Here is an 18,443-nt window from a genome sequence, read left to right on the forward strand (position 1 = left end):
ACAAAATATTCTTCGTTGTCGTGCTCGCGTGTATTTTACACATAGTGGAAATGAAAACAATATATTATTACCCACCGTTCGCCGGCCCTGACATCATAGTGTTTGATGGACCGACAAATTATCACGATACGCACAAGGAATACGAAAACAAACCACATACAGACAGACCTGGAGATAAGGATGACTCTGAAAATGAAATAGACGTTGAATTTGGAGACCTGTTTGACGTCAGGATAAAGGATGAACCAAGCTGCCCGCCAAAATTCGAGAAAGTCGGTACCCTCTGCTTTCCGAAGGATTAATTTGTGAAATAATAAATTGATTGAAATCAATTGGATCCAGTTAATTTGAAAATTGCCGCTTTGTAAAGTGACAAGATCAGAAAATATTCCGTGAAAAATTGAGAGTGAGTACTGAGCCTTTTTGGTGTTTAGTGTTTAAGTGAGACAGTGAGATTGTAAGTTAGGTGGTTAAACTACGTTAAAATTGTGGATCAGGTGATTAAGATTCATATTTTATGCATAACATGACGTGTATGTTCATAATTATTCATTAAGTAGGTACCTACATCAACATAATATGCCTGTGCCACCCTAAAGCGTGTCAATTTAATGAAATATTTTGTACATTTTGAACTAAATAATATACCGTAAGTACGTAACTTTATGTGTGTGGTGGTAACAATATGGAAGGAGAAAATGAAAAACGTAAGAATGTTCTATATCCATTATTTCAAAATACTTACTAATGAATGTTGTAGTTATTTAACCTTTGACAGAAATGATTGAATTATTTATCCTAAGTTACGCAATGTACTTATGTAAGATAAGAAAATTAATGATGTTTTTAAACATAAACGTTGGTGACGCCTATAAAATATTATAATTTAGTCATTTAAGGATACGTGTTCTTTAGTTTCAAAAGTATTTAATACTAATATGATACACCACAAGATGTATCGTCTGAGATACAAAGGAAGAAAATAAATTCTTTGACTCTAAAACGTACGTACTACTTATTTTATTCCCATTTTAAGATCAAATTTAATAAGTTCTATAATATCCCATACGGATTTAGAAAATATTGATACTATATATTGCTTTTTTTAACTATTCACATTATAATAAATATTATATGAACGGTGAAATACTCGTATACAGAGGTCCTTATTTTTTTTATATATTCAGCACATCGAATATAAAAATAACACAAATAAGTGTGGTTCTGTTAACAAAAGAATAATAGGTATAGGAAAACAATTTCATAAACCTATTCTTTAAATTTATGCAGTGTTAAAAATCACCCTGTAGATTACAAATCACAAATAGATAAATTATACTATGCAGTAAACACGGAATTCGTTCACATTTGATTGGAATATTTGTGGATAAAATTCCACGTATACTGGATCTGGCATACAATTATTGAATAAAATTGCTTAATTGCTCACGCAGAGTAGTTCACTTCGCAAATGCTATAACTAGAAATCGATAATTTAGTAATTATGTTCGCTGTATTTTTAATTGCTCAGCTATTTTTAATTTATCAGTTGTAATTTTTTGAAAGATAACCTTCATATACCTCTGTCAATTAAGGCCCTGTCTAGCCGCTTAATGGCACCACCAGATGGTGGATTTGTCGATGAAAAGATTTTTAAAATTTTACTTACAATTATTTTTAATTTCTATTCAATCTTGTAGTTCTTGAAATATACAATGGTAAAATAAGTTAGTATTTTTTTCCTAAATTATTTTTTTCCCTATGATCTTTTTTATTTATATACACAAAGGAAAAGTGTTCATATAAATATAAATACATACAAATAGGAAATGAAGTACAAAGATAGTACTAAATTCTATAGAAATTTCTTCCCTTTCCAGTAGACAAAGGAAAGAAAAAAAAAGATGAATATGACAGGAAACCCAAATATTATTAAGTACTTAATCCCGAATATAATATATTCTAAACATTGAGTTTATCCTATATTTTAGTTCAAAATTATTTCCATGGTGCAAACAATTTTTACTTCTTTACGAGTTATTCATGGCTTCTATATTCTATATACTTGTGAATCATTAATACCCCATGTGAATGAATCATAATTTGAAACCCCCTTGTGAATCATAATTCGCCCATGAATGTACATGTTACATTCATGGGCGTGCATAGTATATGTTTATTAGCCTCAAGGTTTTTCTGCATGTATTTGTCAATAAATATTGGATGACTATGTAATATTTACATAATATTTTTTGTGAATCACTCAATTCAAATCATGCGAACGCATAAATAGACAAAACTGTTTTTTGATTTGTATTTATACAACTGTGAATAGGCGTGTATACGATATAGTCGACTGTTAAGTTTATCATTATGACTGACGGACGGCTCATGTACTGAGATCCTTTGTTTGTCATTTTTGGAACAGTCCAATTTTGAGATTTTACAAAATTTACACAATTTAACTAGGTATTTATTAATAAGTAAATGTTTCAAATACCACGCTTGTTTGTTGCTCTTTACACAAATTTCCTCACAGTTATAAATGCTTGCGTTTTCAAACTTAACGTTACCTATCAGAACATTCACGTACACTAAATTGTAACCAGAATAGATCTAAAGCATCTCTGGTTAGGCAAACTGCCAACGGCTAATTAACATTGTAAGTGAATTTTGTGACGTTTATATTAGTTTATTCTCTTGAGAATGTAGGTAAGTCTATAACACAAATTTTCACCGGGTCTGTTCGTGAAAATGTGTCCCGTGAGAATATGGGTCCATGAAGAAACATTTATTTCTAGATAACTTACACAAGCTTATATTGTTTTATACCATATATATAGAAATACCACATACAAAAAGAATTATTCTTCATAATAATATTGTTACTGTAACGGAAACTGAAGCTTTGATTACTGACAAACATCTGGTATGAAATGATTTAGGCTCGAAAACGTGCTTGTGACAGCTCAGGTGTTGTAGGTCTAGCTTGATGACTATAGTCATCAACTCGTGAACGGGTGTTGCCAGAGGGTCAGCTCGTTTCGCATATGTTTTAAATTAATTGTGTTTACATCTATATATTTTTTTCAGCACTCGGATCACAATCATAACATATTTTATATACCTTTTGAATATGAATCTACTTTATGTAGTTTGTAGCTTGTGAGAAATTACTACATAATATATTACTAAACTTACTAAATTTGACGTAAAAAAGTATATGGGATGTCTAATTTTAAATAAATGATTTGACTGCATTTAGTATAAAAACCGCGTTAGCGGGTAACAAAGAAGACTAGAATTCATACTTATATAAGAATGATGTGTAGAATTCTTTGATTAAACGGTTTAAATTGTGAAATTTACCAACGTCCTCGTATGAAACCCATTCAATCGAAAACGGAGTAATCGAATAGAATCCCACGATACAGCAGCGTTCGCACTTGACCGATTTTACTGTTTTCGAGGGAAGTGAACGAAATTACGAGCGATATAAAATTGCACGACACATTAACGTTGACGCCTTTTTTTTGTTGTGAACATATGAATCTACTAGTTATTTGTGTCAACACAGTATTTGCCAGATTGTCTACTATTATAATATTACTTTTGGGGCATAGGCTCTTCACGCGGTCTGACAAATGTTTGGGCAAAAAAAAAAGTAGAATTTTCAAAGATTACTGTATACTCCGCTGGATCGGCCCAAAAAGTGTGTATTTGTGTGTCTATATATGCGTGCATATGGGTATTTTTTACTTTTTTAAATTAACCTTTAGTGAAACGTAAAACGTAGAACCAATATCTTAGCTGGTCTGTCTAGGAGATGGGGCCTGGTGTCTTGTAGGACAGGACTGTTTTAGCCTATTTCAAGCACAAGTCTTCACAAAATAATCAGCAAATGTATATGAGAAATTAAATAAATTTTGTTCCCATTAAAGCAATATTAGTACCCATTAAATGAACTAGGAATTGTATGGTATAAAAATTGTAATCCAATGGCACTTACAATCAAACGGGGATACTCGTATACCTTATTTAGATGCGCGATAGGATCTCCTATCCTTTTCCTCGTTAGGAACTACCACACGAAAGCAAAACGTATCGACTAAAGCCGTGGCTACATTGTTCTTTAATTATTTTTTTATAATATTTCGTATACACTTCCTGAAAATATTACGCACGAGTACAAAAATACAATTCGAATGGTTTCGTGAAATATTTATCCTTCAACGGAAGCTAGTGACGGTCTATGAAAACTAGTACTATAGGTGTATAAGTCAGATTGACAAACGGTTTTTATACCAATCAGATTTGAATGTACCTATGTATAGTTTCCCATACGGCATTCACGGAAGGATATGGAGTAGTCGTATTCTAGGAAGCAACCATACGCCATATAGATTATTAAATACTAGCAATACCCCGAGGCTTCGCTCTCGTGGGAATTTCGGGATAAATAATTACCCTACGTGTTATGCCAATTTATTTTCTACCCGTGTGCCAATTGTCATACCAATACCAGTCCAGTAGTATGCGTGAAGAGGAAACAAACATACTTTCGAATTCATCATTATAGTTGGGATTAAATACGAAAGTTCATCCTTGTACCCTAAGCCCAAGATTCACCTATTTGTTATTCATTACGCTCAAACGATCGGTGTGAGATGAATCTTCGCAGAGATAAGCTGCTAATAGAGATGTGGAGGCTGTGGAGTGGAATAGCTGTTATGCACAATCCTGAGACTTGTATCCTTTAGATAGCAGATTTCATATGAGTTTTGCTAATTTGGACATCATTCTAGATTTTGTTTCGAAGGCGGGCAATATATATTTTTTTCAATTTCTCGACATAAATTATATCGAAAAAGAAAATGTTTTTTTTTTTTGTGTTTGTATGATGTGTGAGAGTTGAAATATTGCTCAGAATTATGATGAAACATCATAATTAAAAATGTATGTATAGATATACCATTATAAAAGATCGAAGCTTTGCTCTATTATGATTAATTTTCAGACAATTTCACAAAAACGTCCACCGAATTATTTTCATTGAATCCTTACTTGTACGAATATACAACAAAACTTTAGACTCACAATAAAAATACCTACATTTATTATATAACAATATTCAGAGTCATTCATATTTCACCTTATAATATATTATCGGATGTGCGTGTGGTCTGAGGGCCCACTTTGCATAATTTCATAGAATTTCAAGAAGTGGGCCCTCAGACCACACGCGCATTATTTTCGGGTATACTTGTTAACCGTACAAATAAAATAAAATTAAATGACATACCTATAAAAATATATTGTAATTTATATAAAACAAATCAGTCACACATGTGACAAGGAATTCCTTCTACAAGTTGAGGACTGACGGTTGAGGGAGAAAAGACGTCGTGTCACCCGAGGTTTGGTTATAAATGATCGCAACTTGGAGAAAGTTGACGACTTTGATACTCGCTGAGACATCGTGTCTGCAATATAAAATATTACGTTTTAAAAGAAAATAAGGAGGTTTAAAGAAAAAGTTTGTATAAAGAAAAATCTGGTCCGTGCAGTAAGCCGTTGTGTTCCTTCATCGTGCACCGATCCTGGGGTGCACCATCCTTATATTAATAGTGCATTTTCATGGAAACATAAGCGACGTGGAAAATGTCAACTCTGTAAATCCAGCCAAAGTAAATGTATTTTTTTGCAAGACTTGATTACAGTCTTTGAAAAACGAAAATAAATTTGTTCTTTCTTTGTTGTCGAAAATGAAACAAATAAACTCCGTTTTTCATAATTCAGAAATTATAACAATCGCTATGCAAAGGGGACCCAGTCTCGTCTTTATTTTGTAAATCTCAATACACTTGTATTTTGATAACAAAACTTAACCTTATCCCTAATTGTAATAAGACCGTCCGGGATTTTCTTTAAACCTCTCAACTTTGTTGTTTGCAAAATAGGCACATCTGGCAAGGCTGTACAATAAACGCGAAATGCAGACTCGTCATACTAATAGCTTTATTATGTGGTGGTTAGGCTGTTGTTCCCTTGGCAAACGAGTAATCCCTTGGCACAACCCTACGCGGCGCTCAATCTTACACGGATGAAACAAGTACGTGATTTTCTCAACCTTCAAATTTGGTTATTAGGTTAAGAGAGTAAATATTTAAGTCGATGTTTTTGGGACAAATTTTTATTTAAGCAAGTCTTTAAGGAAGGACCAAATATAATTTCTTGACGAGCGGAAGGAAAATAAGATTTTTTATTTAACTTGCCATACCTAACTTTTAATTGGATTGCACACAAAGTATTTTCTGGCTCTAATTGTCTATTGAAGCAATCACGCATTTACAAATTGATTACATATATAGGTACAATTGGATTTTGTTCCGGGCTTCGTTAGAAAATTTTCTTTTTTAACGGAATTTTGGAATTATTTTTCATTCCATTGAAAGTGTTCAAGTGTTGTCTTGATCTTGTCATAACCAGAACAAATGGTATATACTTTTTTTATATATTCTAATGAGGATAAGGTGTACATACTCCTTTTCCTCAATGAATAATGGTTAATTAAAAAATAAGAAACTTAAATTTCGACTTTCAATTGGAATTTAAGATAATTTTGAAAGTGGCCTTAAATTAATGTTTCGTGATCAAAATAAATTAAAATTTCTATGTAGGTACATAGAAATTTGAATTTATTTTGATTATATATTTATAAGCATTCGGTGGACAACCACAAACAGTCCTTGTGGTCCTTTTAATTAAACATGTTTCCTTTTCAATAAATTTATACAAATTACTTAACATTGTTGTTTTTAAGATGATGTTTTTTGCTCCAATATTAACGTCAACTTTAACCTGCATAGAAAACAGAACAGCATGTCCATTATGTCGTCGTTAAAGATAACAGTTGCAAATTACCTAGACTACTCACCCTCAGGGATTATGTGGAAAAAATATTAAACATTAATTTAAAATACATTTTTTTGTATAAACTGTCAATTGTTTTTACATTTATTTATAGCACGTAAATAGCAAAGGGATAACTTCATTTCGTAAAAATGTTGTATGTTGCTATCAACATAAAACTGTGTTCAGTATATTTTATTATTTTTAATTTCACACATACATATAGATGACCGAAGTATAGAATTAAATCCCTTATCTCTGACGAGCCTTATTAAACCCAACTAAAACTATGAGTGAAATAAACGCTTAATAAAATGTTATAGCTAAGGCGGGACTATAACTATAAACACCAAACGTTTAATTTATATTTCAAATATTAAGCCCAATGTGGATTTAGTGGCAGACATAGTAAAATTTTGTATTTCAGCGGCCTTTGTGACATTGTGGCAAGATGATTGCTATTTTACGAGATTAAAAGCCTGTTTCACCATTTGGTTGAATAAAGTATAAACTTTATGTAACATATCGAACACCGCTAAACTGTTTTTCATATGTGTTGGATAGCTAACTAGTAAATAATAGATAGATTTATCTAGTAGTTAGTTTATCAGACAGGTGGTATGCTACGTAAAATTAACTAAATTATTTTTCATCTGAAATACCTTGTCGATACGATTACGTTCAATAAAGTCAAAATCTATAGGGCTATACCGCTCCCGCCGGCCGGGCAGAATGGGTAAACCCAAGAAGTGCTGGTTTAATATCGGATATCAAATTTTATGTGCGTGCCAATGGTCTGACAACTAGCAATTGAGAGAGAATTGGAGACGGATATGTAGAAAAGCGGACCCTGGGCTCCAACGCTCATCGGCTGAGGAAGAAACCGGGAAAACGCTCAGATGACAGTGATTGGTTTTTGAAACACAGCTCCGCACTGCACAATTTCGGTTGAGACCCGGCTTTAGTCCTATAGACTATTGGCTCGCACATCATTGAATGACAAACATAAGTCTCAGTACAAATTTAGCTTGCTTAGCTATGCATAGAAGTAGTTCCTAGTAGCAATAGGTATGTTCAATCCGATAAATATTAAATACTATCGGCCCGTCCCGGCTTCGCTCGGGTAAAAACATAATAAATTATACACAAACCTTTTTCAGGAATCACATAACCTATGGGAAAATGAAAATTCGAACAATAGTTTATTATGTAGACAGACGCGGTAGAGGATATTGTAGACCATATATATATGTGAGGATAGACTTAAAAATTACATCACGCAAATATAAAATACATATGAAAACATATAAGGAGCTCGTTAACTCAGCACTCGTGTGCTTATACTTATGGGTAATTAAGAATAACACGTTGTCATGATTTATCTTCAACATTCTAGCAAGTATTTTTTTTTAAATAATAATATCGGGGCCTTCTAATAGATACTTAAAACGCCTCAACGTATGAGGCGTTTTGGCAAATCAAAAAACCATAAACATATAACTATTTTAATATTTTTTCGTGGATCTTATTATTGATATTTCACAAGTAGTTAAACTCATTTTACCTTATAAGTATCACATCAGTTTTAAATCGAGGATTAAGCTGTTGCGATCGTAAACACAAAATAAGCTTCGCATCGCTTAAATTTTACGCCGGGTGAGGGAATATTTTCACCATAAAAGTTTATTTGGCAAATTTGTACCGTCCTTGGAAACTTACTACCCATATAATTGTTTTATAGTTGCTACAGGAGAGTTATGGAACTGTAATGAGTAGGGTATGATGACTTTTAGGTTTGGACGATAAGGGACCACTGTTTTGTTCGCGTTCGGCGATGGATAGTTTGAATTTAGGTTACGTACGTGGATGGGTTTTAAATCATACCCTAATTCATAGCGAAAACTAAAAGAATATGTCAGGAAATCATGCTACACTAGAAAAACTATTTCATTCGATGGTATTACAGTTTACTAATAGAAAAAATATACTAACAATTTTCGACTAGGACAATGGTAATCATCCTTAAATTTAGAAGATATTGTATTTTCTAATATACCTATTGCGATCGGATCAAGTTAAAGCTACTATGATATTTATGATTAAGGATGTTAAACTTTAACCTTATGGATTTATCCTTGGATTTATCCATCCATTTATGGATAAATCCATAAGGGTAGTACTTTAAGTATTGCTTTAAGTACGGATATATATCCGTCGATAAATACTTAAAGTACTTATGTACTAATGTAGATGTAGCCTTAAGTCAACATGTAAAAAGTAAGCAAAGCTCTAATTAGATCCGTGAGATTCGAAGTTACAGTTTGTGTCTCAACTGTGTTAGTCTAGGCTTTGTATTAGAGCTCCTATAACTCCTAAAATTGTATACAATTATATATAAGTATGTTGTATGGGGTGTGTTGATTATTTAAGAGTACCTACTACTATCGCTAATTGAAAATACTGTACGCCGACGTAAGACGTAAAGAGATGAATTAATTCAGCCGAACTGGCATGGTCTCGATAGCTCAGTGGTCAAGAGCACTGCCCCGGAAAGACAAGGATGCGGGTTCAATCCCCGCTCGATTTCAGATTTTTTTCATCTCATTATTATTTTCGAAAATAGGTTAAAAAGCATGTGTGACATGTATAATAATAAATCCATTAAAAAGAAATATATATACTTATAATTATATACAATCGTTCTGCCTCTCTATAATCTTCGTATCTTACCAGTTGCATTCGGAGTTGGACGCTGCGAAGCTCTGTGGATCAACTTAAAAAATAATTATTAGGACACTCACGGGAAGATATGGAGCGGTGGTGTTCAAAGGCGGGAGCCACACGCTTCATAATTATTCTAAAAATTTCACAAACCCAAAAAACAGTAATAACATAAATTGACATTCTATGCTATGTCTGCAAAATCGTTATTTTCCCGTGGCAAATGGCCGGAAATTACTGTTTTTTTTCATTGAGTACCATTTGCCAGTAATGCCTGGATTAAACTTTGTTCGCTCTGATTTCGTGTTTAAGTGCTTTAAGTGCACATTTAAGAGAACACTAGATATGCCCGCAGCTGTGCCCGCGTGAATTTTCTGGGATGAAAGATAACTTCAAAATACGTGTATGCAAAATTTAAAGAATATTGGTTGAGTAGATTGAGCGTGAAGTGGTATCAATCATACAAATTTACTTTCGCATTTTTAATATTAGTTAGGATTACGATTTCATTACATCTCTTACTTTCTCTCACCTTTTATGAATCATTCGATAGGTCTCTTTCTCTCTCTTACCCTTTAAATTTTAAATGAGGCTATTAAAATTAACAAAAGTGAAGCGTTTTTAACAACTATATAAAAAATAATTGTTTACTAAAGTACTAAAGTTTGCCAAGAGGTTACTTTTTCCCCACTTTTCCGTTATTATACGGTTTAGAGCCATGCGTCATTGCTCAGTCGCGCACCGTCATTTTGACGTACAGATATTGCATGGAGATTCAACGTACGTCAACGCATGCCAGTGTTAAAATTCACATTAATTCGTTACTCCATGTTGACGTAAAAATACATGTAAAAAACAAACTTTAAATTTTATAATAGTAATATGGATAAGCTACGCTGTATGACTCCATCGTCCTTTGGGTGTATCTCAGAGCGTCTCGAATGCTGCGCTGTCATTACAAATTTTAGAATTTTAGCTAAGAAACCTAACCATAATTAGTCTACTGGTATGAGATGATAAGATTTGGTATCTGACTTTAAAAAAATATTTGTGGTAATGTCAATTTTATAAAAATTGATTTTGGAAATAATTCCTTCTTTAAGAAAATTTACGGATCGTAATGATAGCGCGGCCGCAGCGTTCGATGCTCTCTGAGAACCACCCATGAAATTAATAGGTAACTTCGAAGTACCTACTAATTTCATGGAACCATCCTTTGAGTAATCTGAAAGTTTAGCTTTCGTGTTTTCATCATCATAGTATCTTACATACCATATTAAGTTTGTAGAAGGGATTACAAAACAAAAATTAAAAGATTGTTAAAACAGTCAAATATGTTTTATTACAGTTGAAGAGAATTAATAAAAAGTATGTTTACAATATATCCCTTTCAAATAAGGGCTCAAATTATTTTAAAGGGATATGCCTTAAAACAACTATGAGATGAACGAAAAGTCAATATTTGCAAGGGACCTTTACACTCTATATATGTATATAAATTTGTTTTTGTTTAATCAACGTTGTAATGCTATTTATTAGAAAAAAGAAAACTTAAGTATTATAAAATTACATTTGTTATAAGAATAACAATATTTATATTGCTAAACTATAACTGGTAAAACATTCCAGAACATGGCGATAAAAAAAAGTTATTTACGCTAAGTCAATTTAATATTCCTTCGGTTAAAAATATGAAATCATGACCTTATAAATTCATAAGATCCCTTACATACCACAAAATTATAGCGTCTACAGAAATTCATATAAATTTAAACAGTATACAATTAGTCATCTACATTGGACTGAGATATGTATGTATATACAACTTGTTACTTCCCTTAAATTTAGATGATTCGTTGATTATAACTATCCGTTAACATTAAATTCGATCTTCATGTATAATTATTTACATACGAAAAAACTATCTACCGTGCCTTGCACAACGTCATATTAATCTTATGTACACTTTAAGTATACAGTCATGTAATTATACATTAACTATTTTTAATATTACTATTAATTTGTTCACTTTCTAAAATATATACAGACTAGACAATACAAGTTTTAACTCGACGATAATTTAAAAAGATTGATTTTATATAGATCGTAGTTACCTTAGGCTTATTTTATGCATTATTAAATGAATTTAAAAGTTATTAATTTGAGCAAATCAGCGAAACTTCAAGCGAAAATACCCTTTGGCACTATATTCACGGCTTTATACACAGTAGTTTTTTGAATGCCCTTCTGAAATCCATATTGAAAATTGTGTAGATTAGAGGGTTCAAGGCGGAATTGATATATCCGAGCCAGGTTATGAAGTTTATGAACTTGTTGGATAAACAGCAGCTTGCGCAGAATGGAATGACGAGATAGATCACGAAGAAGGGCAGCCAACACACTACGAACACCCCCATTATGATGCCAAGAGTCCTGGCAGCGCGTCGCTCCCGCGTTAACGAGATGCGCTGTTTCTCCTCGATGAATTGGTAAACAGTGTTTTGTTGACTCGGCTTCGCTCGCTTTGGAGGTTTAGGCTCGTTTGCTGGCAACAATTCGTCCTCGTGTGTTTCTTTCGAATTACTTTCAGATGATGTATTCCTATTTTCTAAATTCTCTGCAGTATCGGTGACAGAATTTTCATTGGATAAAATTGGAATAATTAATTTGTTGTGCGACTTGTCGTCCTTGCTCCAGTATCGCTTTTTAGCTTTCTTCTTAGGAGTTAACTTCCTAATTCGTTTTTTCTTTTCACCGTCACCTTGATGCTCGTTGTGGTTAGCTTCTGAACTCACTGAATCTTGGTCGTGATGATCGTTATCTTTTGCAGTGTACCTGTTCTGGCCAGAAGAAATTGTGCTGATTTTTGTTGCCTTGGCGCGATCTCTCAGTCTTTTTTTAGTTGCCAAGTATATTTCGAAGTATACTACAGTCATAATAACTAGAGGGATATAAAACGATCCAGAGGAAGAGAATATGACAAAGCCTGGCTGCGAGGTCAATCGGCAGGGGGTGTCCGGTTCGAATACATCGGGCCAATCGTTCCATCCTAGCAAGGGAGGTGAGCTAATGACTAAAGAGAGAACCCACACTATTCCGATCATTAGCAGAACCCTTTCCAAAGTCCTCTTTTGTGCGTAATTTATAGGATCTGTAATGGCCCAGTACCTGTCGAGAGCAATCGCGCACAGGTTTAAGATTGATGATGTACAGCACATTATATCGCATGTCAGCCACATTTTGCAAACATATATTCCGAACACCCATTGTCCGAGGATCGAGTAAGCGACATTAAGGGGCAGAACAAGTACCGCTACTGTCAAGTCTGCGACTGCAAGAGAAACTATGAAGAAGTTTTGAACGATCCTCAAAGGTTTGTACGTGAAGACGCTCAAGATGACTAAGATGTTGCCAACTATCGTCGATATAATTATGAGAGTGAGGACTATGGCCGTGCAAATGGCCTCCCATTCCGGGACGGCCAGAGTAATGCCGAAGCTACTCGGGAACTTAGGGTCATCTGCGACTGCACAAACGTCCTTATCGGTCTCGATTACATCGTATATATCGCTGTAATTTACTGTAGTGTAGTTTTTGACAACGTGAGTAGACGTCTGGCCCATTTTGCCGTTACTATCTTAGCTACATTTCACGTGGCCTTATTGTTGAGAGTGTTAAATTTAATGCCATCTGTTACTTCGGAGTATTTAGACATAAGACGTTGGTAACATTTCTTCGTTTGTGCGGATATGATTCCTTGAAGGCTCATCTTCTTATACGCCATTTTTCTGAAACAAAAATAATAACATTAATACATCAGTATGATAAATATCAAGACAAATTTGTCTTGATCGTAAAATAATCCTTCGTGTAAAAATAGCTTAAACCAATATCCTATACAGGCAGAATTATTGCGAAATAAATATTAAAGTCACAACGTATTATGCCATAAAAAACTTAATCGTCTTCGATCTGATTCTAAAAATAGAAAAACCACGAAAAAATCAGTTCATTATTACTGATAGGTAGTAAAGTAAAATTTACCTGTAAGAAATGTTTTTCAGAAACATCCATTTGTGTAGCATCCTGGATTTGTCTGATGGCGAACAAGGCCTGTAACAAAAATGATTTCTATCAGACTATTCAGCAGACAGATATTTCTATCGGACATAACTATGAAAACACGTTTTATTTATATAATTTATTACTATACGCTTCCCTAAATAATTTAATGGACTATTTTCAGAATAAGACAGGTGGGTTCCTCTTAATGTCGGAGAGTAAACATTTATGTGGAAATCTTTATATGTTTACGTTTAATTGATATATAACTCACAATCCGGCCAGGCTTTGCTTCTGCTTTTACTTCTAAAAAATTATGTGTAAAATTACGCAATTGGCTTGATTTTATCTGACAAGCAAGACGTGTACAAGAAGTGACGGTTTTGTGGAAGTAGAATTAGTAAATTGGGACTAGGTACTTGGTTTACATATACAGGCTTGAATTTTGCATGTGCAAACTCAGTTTAGCCACTCGCGATATCTAAACTATCCATTACTTACTACGAAAAGCTATGTATATAATCTTAAAGGTGGTAAATAATATCAGTCTCTAGGGACATTATAAAAGATACAATCCTTAAACCCCATTAGATCCACCTGTGCCCACATAATCATTCTGATAACATATCCTATTATAATTTGATAGATAAGCAAACAGCTTGGTATAAGTTTGAGGTAATTGGCAAATTAGCCTAAACACCAGTGCAACATATTTTTAAAACATGCTATCTGATCTATATGTGAAAAATTATGTAAATACTTTATCAACAAACTATCATAAATACTTTATCAATAATCGATATAAGATTATTTGTTAGACAAATAAACAAACCGCCGACTATTAATATTCATTTCAGTACAACTTTTAAACGGTTGAACCGATTTTGATCAAATATATCTATGAACCACCGGATAAAAATTGGCAATCAAATAAAAATAACCGCATCCAAATCGGTTCACTCGTTGATGAGCTACGGTGACACGTACACATACAGACACACTTAGCGGTCAAACTTATAACACCCTTCTTTAGCGTCGGGGAATTAAAAACAAGTATATAGTGTATTTATATAGAACTAGAAGACAGAAGGTCATCAAGTGGGCACGTGGAATAAATGTCTAAATAAGGGTTCGATCCCTTTTATACGATCCTTCAACATTTTGTCATTCATCAAGTTGTTATTTTGCTTCGTGTCTGGGGCGATGTTTAAAGTGGTGCACTTTTGTTTTAAGTTTTTTCTATTGTGCCAAGAAACTGCCAATAAATGTTTTTATTATTTAAAGCTACAGGAAAAGATGTCCAACTATTTAAATAAATATAAGTATTACGTTAATTTGTTCAGTCTCGTGTTCTCAGTTTCATACGGGGTTGTGAGTTATCGAAAGGGCGATTTACTCTAGCACGTAAATATGCCTTGATAGATTTGTATAAACATTTTTTCGATGCGTTCTTTCGTTTTCTGAATGCTCATTACTAGATTGTTTATAGAATACAATCTATCTTGAATAAAATATCTACTTTCTCGAATTTCCCGCGGGTGGGACGGTCGCAGGACGCCCCGTGGTTAGTATATAAATAACCACCGTTTACCGTTTAACCAACCCGAAAAACACGCGTGTCCGCAACAACAATTTTGTAACTCTACTACTGGTGAATTATATACCTTAGCCCTTCCGTGATTTAGGGACGGGCCGTGCCCAGAATTTTGACAGCGTGGTTTTACTGGCTTGTCTTCCTTATGACCTCATTTCATGTAATGATGCCGCTTTTCTGATTTTTGTTTTGTTATATGGTTTGTTTTGTTTTGTTTTTGTACATACTTATGTGCCGGGATAAACCTCGCAGATATTATATCTATTCATAATAGATTACTATGATCTCGCTCATAAATTATAAAGCATAGTAAAATTATTCATATAAAAAACCTTAACCTAAAGATCCAAAAATATATAGGGACAGACTGATAAACAGCTGGAAACGACTTGGTTTCATACTATGTAATATTAGAATAAATTATGACAAATCATAATTAATTGTAATATTATTTAAACTCTAAATAATAAAGTCAATTAATAACCGGATTAACTTTCGAAGCGTGGTGTTCAAAATTACTGAAGCCATAGAAATCAAATTGGGTTAATACATTTATTTCATGGAAATATGTTATTTCCAGGAATCAACTCGTAAGTTAAAGGTCATGTGGAACGTTTCTAATGTTCACATGCTATCTCATTTTCCTACATTGTGTAAAAAAGATGCAACGACGTACTACGTGTTTTATGTTTAATGGTAGCCCCCCTGTACTCGTGGAACACACCTGCTTTTGATATTAATATTAATCTATAATTGATAATATTCATGACATTCAGCTTTCATCACAGAAACCATTCATTTTTATTGACTGTTAAAATTATCAATAAAATAATTAAAAATCCCGGGATTTTTAATTATTTTATACATCACAATTTATAATTATTTTTTTTTAGACATCGACTATAACTTTGATCACGTATGAGATCATAGTCACTAACTACCTACATATTTTTTCTCTCGCGCGTTAGTTTCACATTACATAACAAATACTAAACTACTAATAGTGCCTAAGTGATCACTTTGAATAAAATAAGCACCAGATTTGCTCTATGTTTTATCTATGCGCCTTTTTTGTTGAATAAAAATCAATGCTTACATTTTTCAAATAGCCTGGAACTCTTCGGAGAAATAAAGGAAGTTTGTAAACCTCTTTCAACTATTCCAAACATAAAATCAAAGTAAAAAGTTTACAACAATATCGAAGTCCACTTTAGGGAATAAAATTCTGTACGTTTGAGGTTTTGTCGTCGGAAATTGAAAACCAGGTGGGCACTTCTGGAATAAAAGGCGGAAATACGAAAATAGCGGTCAACCGGCGCGCGTTAGCGATCCACCTTACGTGGTCCATGTTACACGCTTTTATCATACCGTACCTAATGGGTGCTGTCTCTGTCATTGGCGCTTTTAAAATTTCCAAAGACATGCATTAGTTTTAGGTACTACCTATCTGACTTTAAAATAATTAATCCTACAGTGGTAATGTAAATTTTATGTATGATTAATTTTAGAAACAATCCCTTCCTAAAAATTGACGAATTATAAAAATTTACAGCGTGGCCCAATACGGTCGAAATGCTCTTGTGAACCACCAACCAGGAAAAGAAACAAATAATGCAAATATTTAAAAGTTATTTTGGTCCAACAATGTTCGATTAAAGTAGATACCTACCAACAAACGATAGGTTTAGGTATTGGTTGAATGTTACCACTTAAGTTTTTTATAACATAAACTTGGACCACACAAACTGTTAGCGCTTTCGGTTCAGAGCTAGTGCTTTAGTGCCAGTAATGTGAGTGACGCAAGTAATACGGGTCCAGACACAATCTATTGGAACTCAAAGCTGCTTGAGAAATAATGGAATAGGTGACGCGAAATTCTCAATGAAAAAATTCGTAATTTTTTACAAGCATTTATTTTACTTGTAACAATGTAAGTATGTACTTAAGTGGGGGTTGATTCTTGAAACCCAATTTTGTATTGAATCAGATTTCTTCAACCGATTGAGCTGAAATTTTGTGCAGGCGTTTGATTTGGACGATAATGCAATATTATGATAAGCTGGATCTGATGGATGGATCAAGATGCATCAAGATGGAAAGGCTCTGCATTGACATATGATGCTCTGATAACAATAAAAGATTGCTTAAAAATGTATTTTTTTCTTACATTTATTTTTTTTTTCTTAATAAAAATTTCTTAAATGTTTTTTCGAAGGGTTCAAGCAATTCTCGGAAATATTAGATCGACCAATGAATTTGATGCAATCTCTTTGTTAGTGATTGCATAAAGTGAATGAATGAAATCTTCATACAGCCAGACAGATATGTAGACAGACACCAATGGACTTTATAAAGTATGTAGGACATTAAACAAAAGTGGAGAAAATGTATGAAATAAAATTCAATTGCGTAACAATGTCGACCCGATGGATTTATTTTCATTCGAGTGAAGTCACGGGTTAAACGCATTCAATAATAAAATTGACTCCACCCTGAATATTTTGGTCGAGTATAGTCGGTAGCCGGTATTTCAAAAGTTGGCAAGGACCCGCAATGTGGGACTTCCACTTAATCCTTTAAAGTTTTTCCCATTTTCCTCACTTCACAACTGCGGACTGGGAATTCCTCACAAGTTTCTTGGGAAATTCTATTTTGTTCCGATCAATGGCGTTAAGTCGTATTGTTGACATTTTTTTTTGCAAATTGTATTCTTTCTTGTCGCAGTATTTCACAAAGTTTGTGTCTATAGTTGCTTTTAGAAATAAAATAGATTTATTTGCTAGAGAATTTTCATTCAATAGTCTAACTTGGGATTCTGAGTTCCTCGTCCTTTTATACAACTGAAATATTTGAGTATTTTAATGTATTTCATACTTTCTTCTTACTTTCATAGTTACATTATTATAATAGTATTTTATGCAAATATTTTTACGTTTTCAGGGTTCTTCCTCAGCCACAAAGCGTCGAAAGTCCACTATTCTGCTTTTTTCTCCACTATAAGAATCACGTTCACTACATAGGCGGCACCATTGATATAGATTGACAATCAAATAAAAATCCAACAAGACTTAAATGTTGTTTTAAAATATATCTGAATTTATTCACCTAAACCTATTGTTCGAAAATATAAAGGCGACTCCATATATGTACGACC

At 33.3% G+C, this 18,443-nt stretch overlaps 1 protein-coding gene across 1 annotated transcript in view; it reads right to left on the reverse strand.

Moving 5' to 3' along the window:
* Positions 1-10,956: 10,956 nt before the first annotated feature.
* The window catches only part of Oct-TyrR (Octopamine-Tyramine receptor), a 48,888-nt gene continuing 41,401 nt past the window's right edge, over positions 10,957-18,443 (reverse strand). The window contains exons 2-3 of the mRNA XM_053748771.2: positions 13,678-13,746; positions 10,957-13,421 (exon numbers count right to left, since the gene is read on the reverse strand). Coding sequence (XP_053604746.1) covers positions 11,844-13,256 — 1,413 coding nt within the window. The 5' untranslated portion in view covers positions 13,257-13,421; positions 13,678-13,746 and the 3' untranslated portion in view covers positions 10,957-11,843. The remainder of the gene's footprint in view (positions 13,422-13,677; positions 13,747-18,443) is intronic.

Source organism: Plodia interpunctella, chromosome 8, assembly GCF_027563975.2.
Source record: "Plodia interpunctella isolate USDA-ARS_2022_Savannah chromosome 8, ilPloInte3.2, whole genome shotgun sequence".
NCBI lineage: Eukaryota > Metazoa > Arthropoda > Insecta > Lepidoptera > Pyralidae > Plodia > Plodia interpunctella.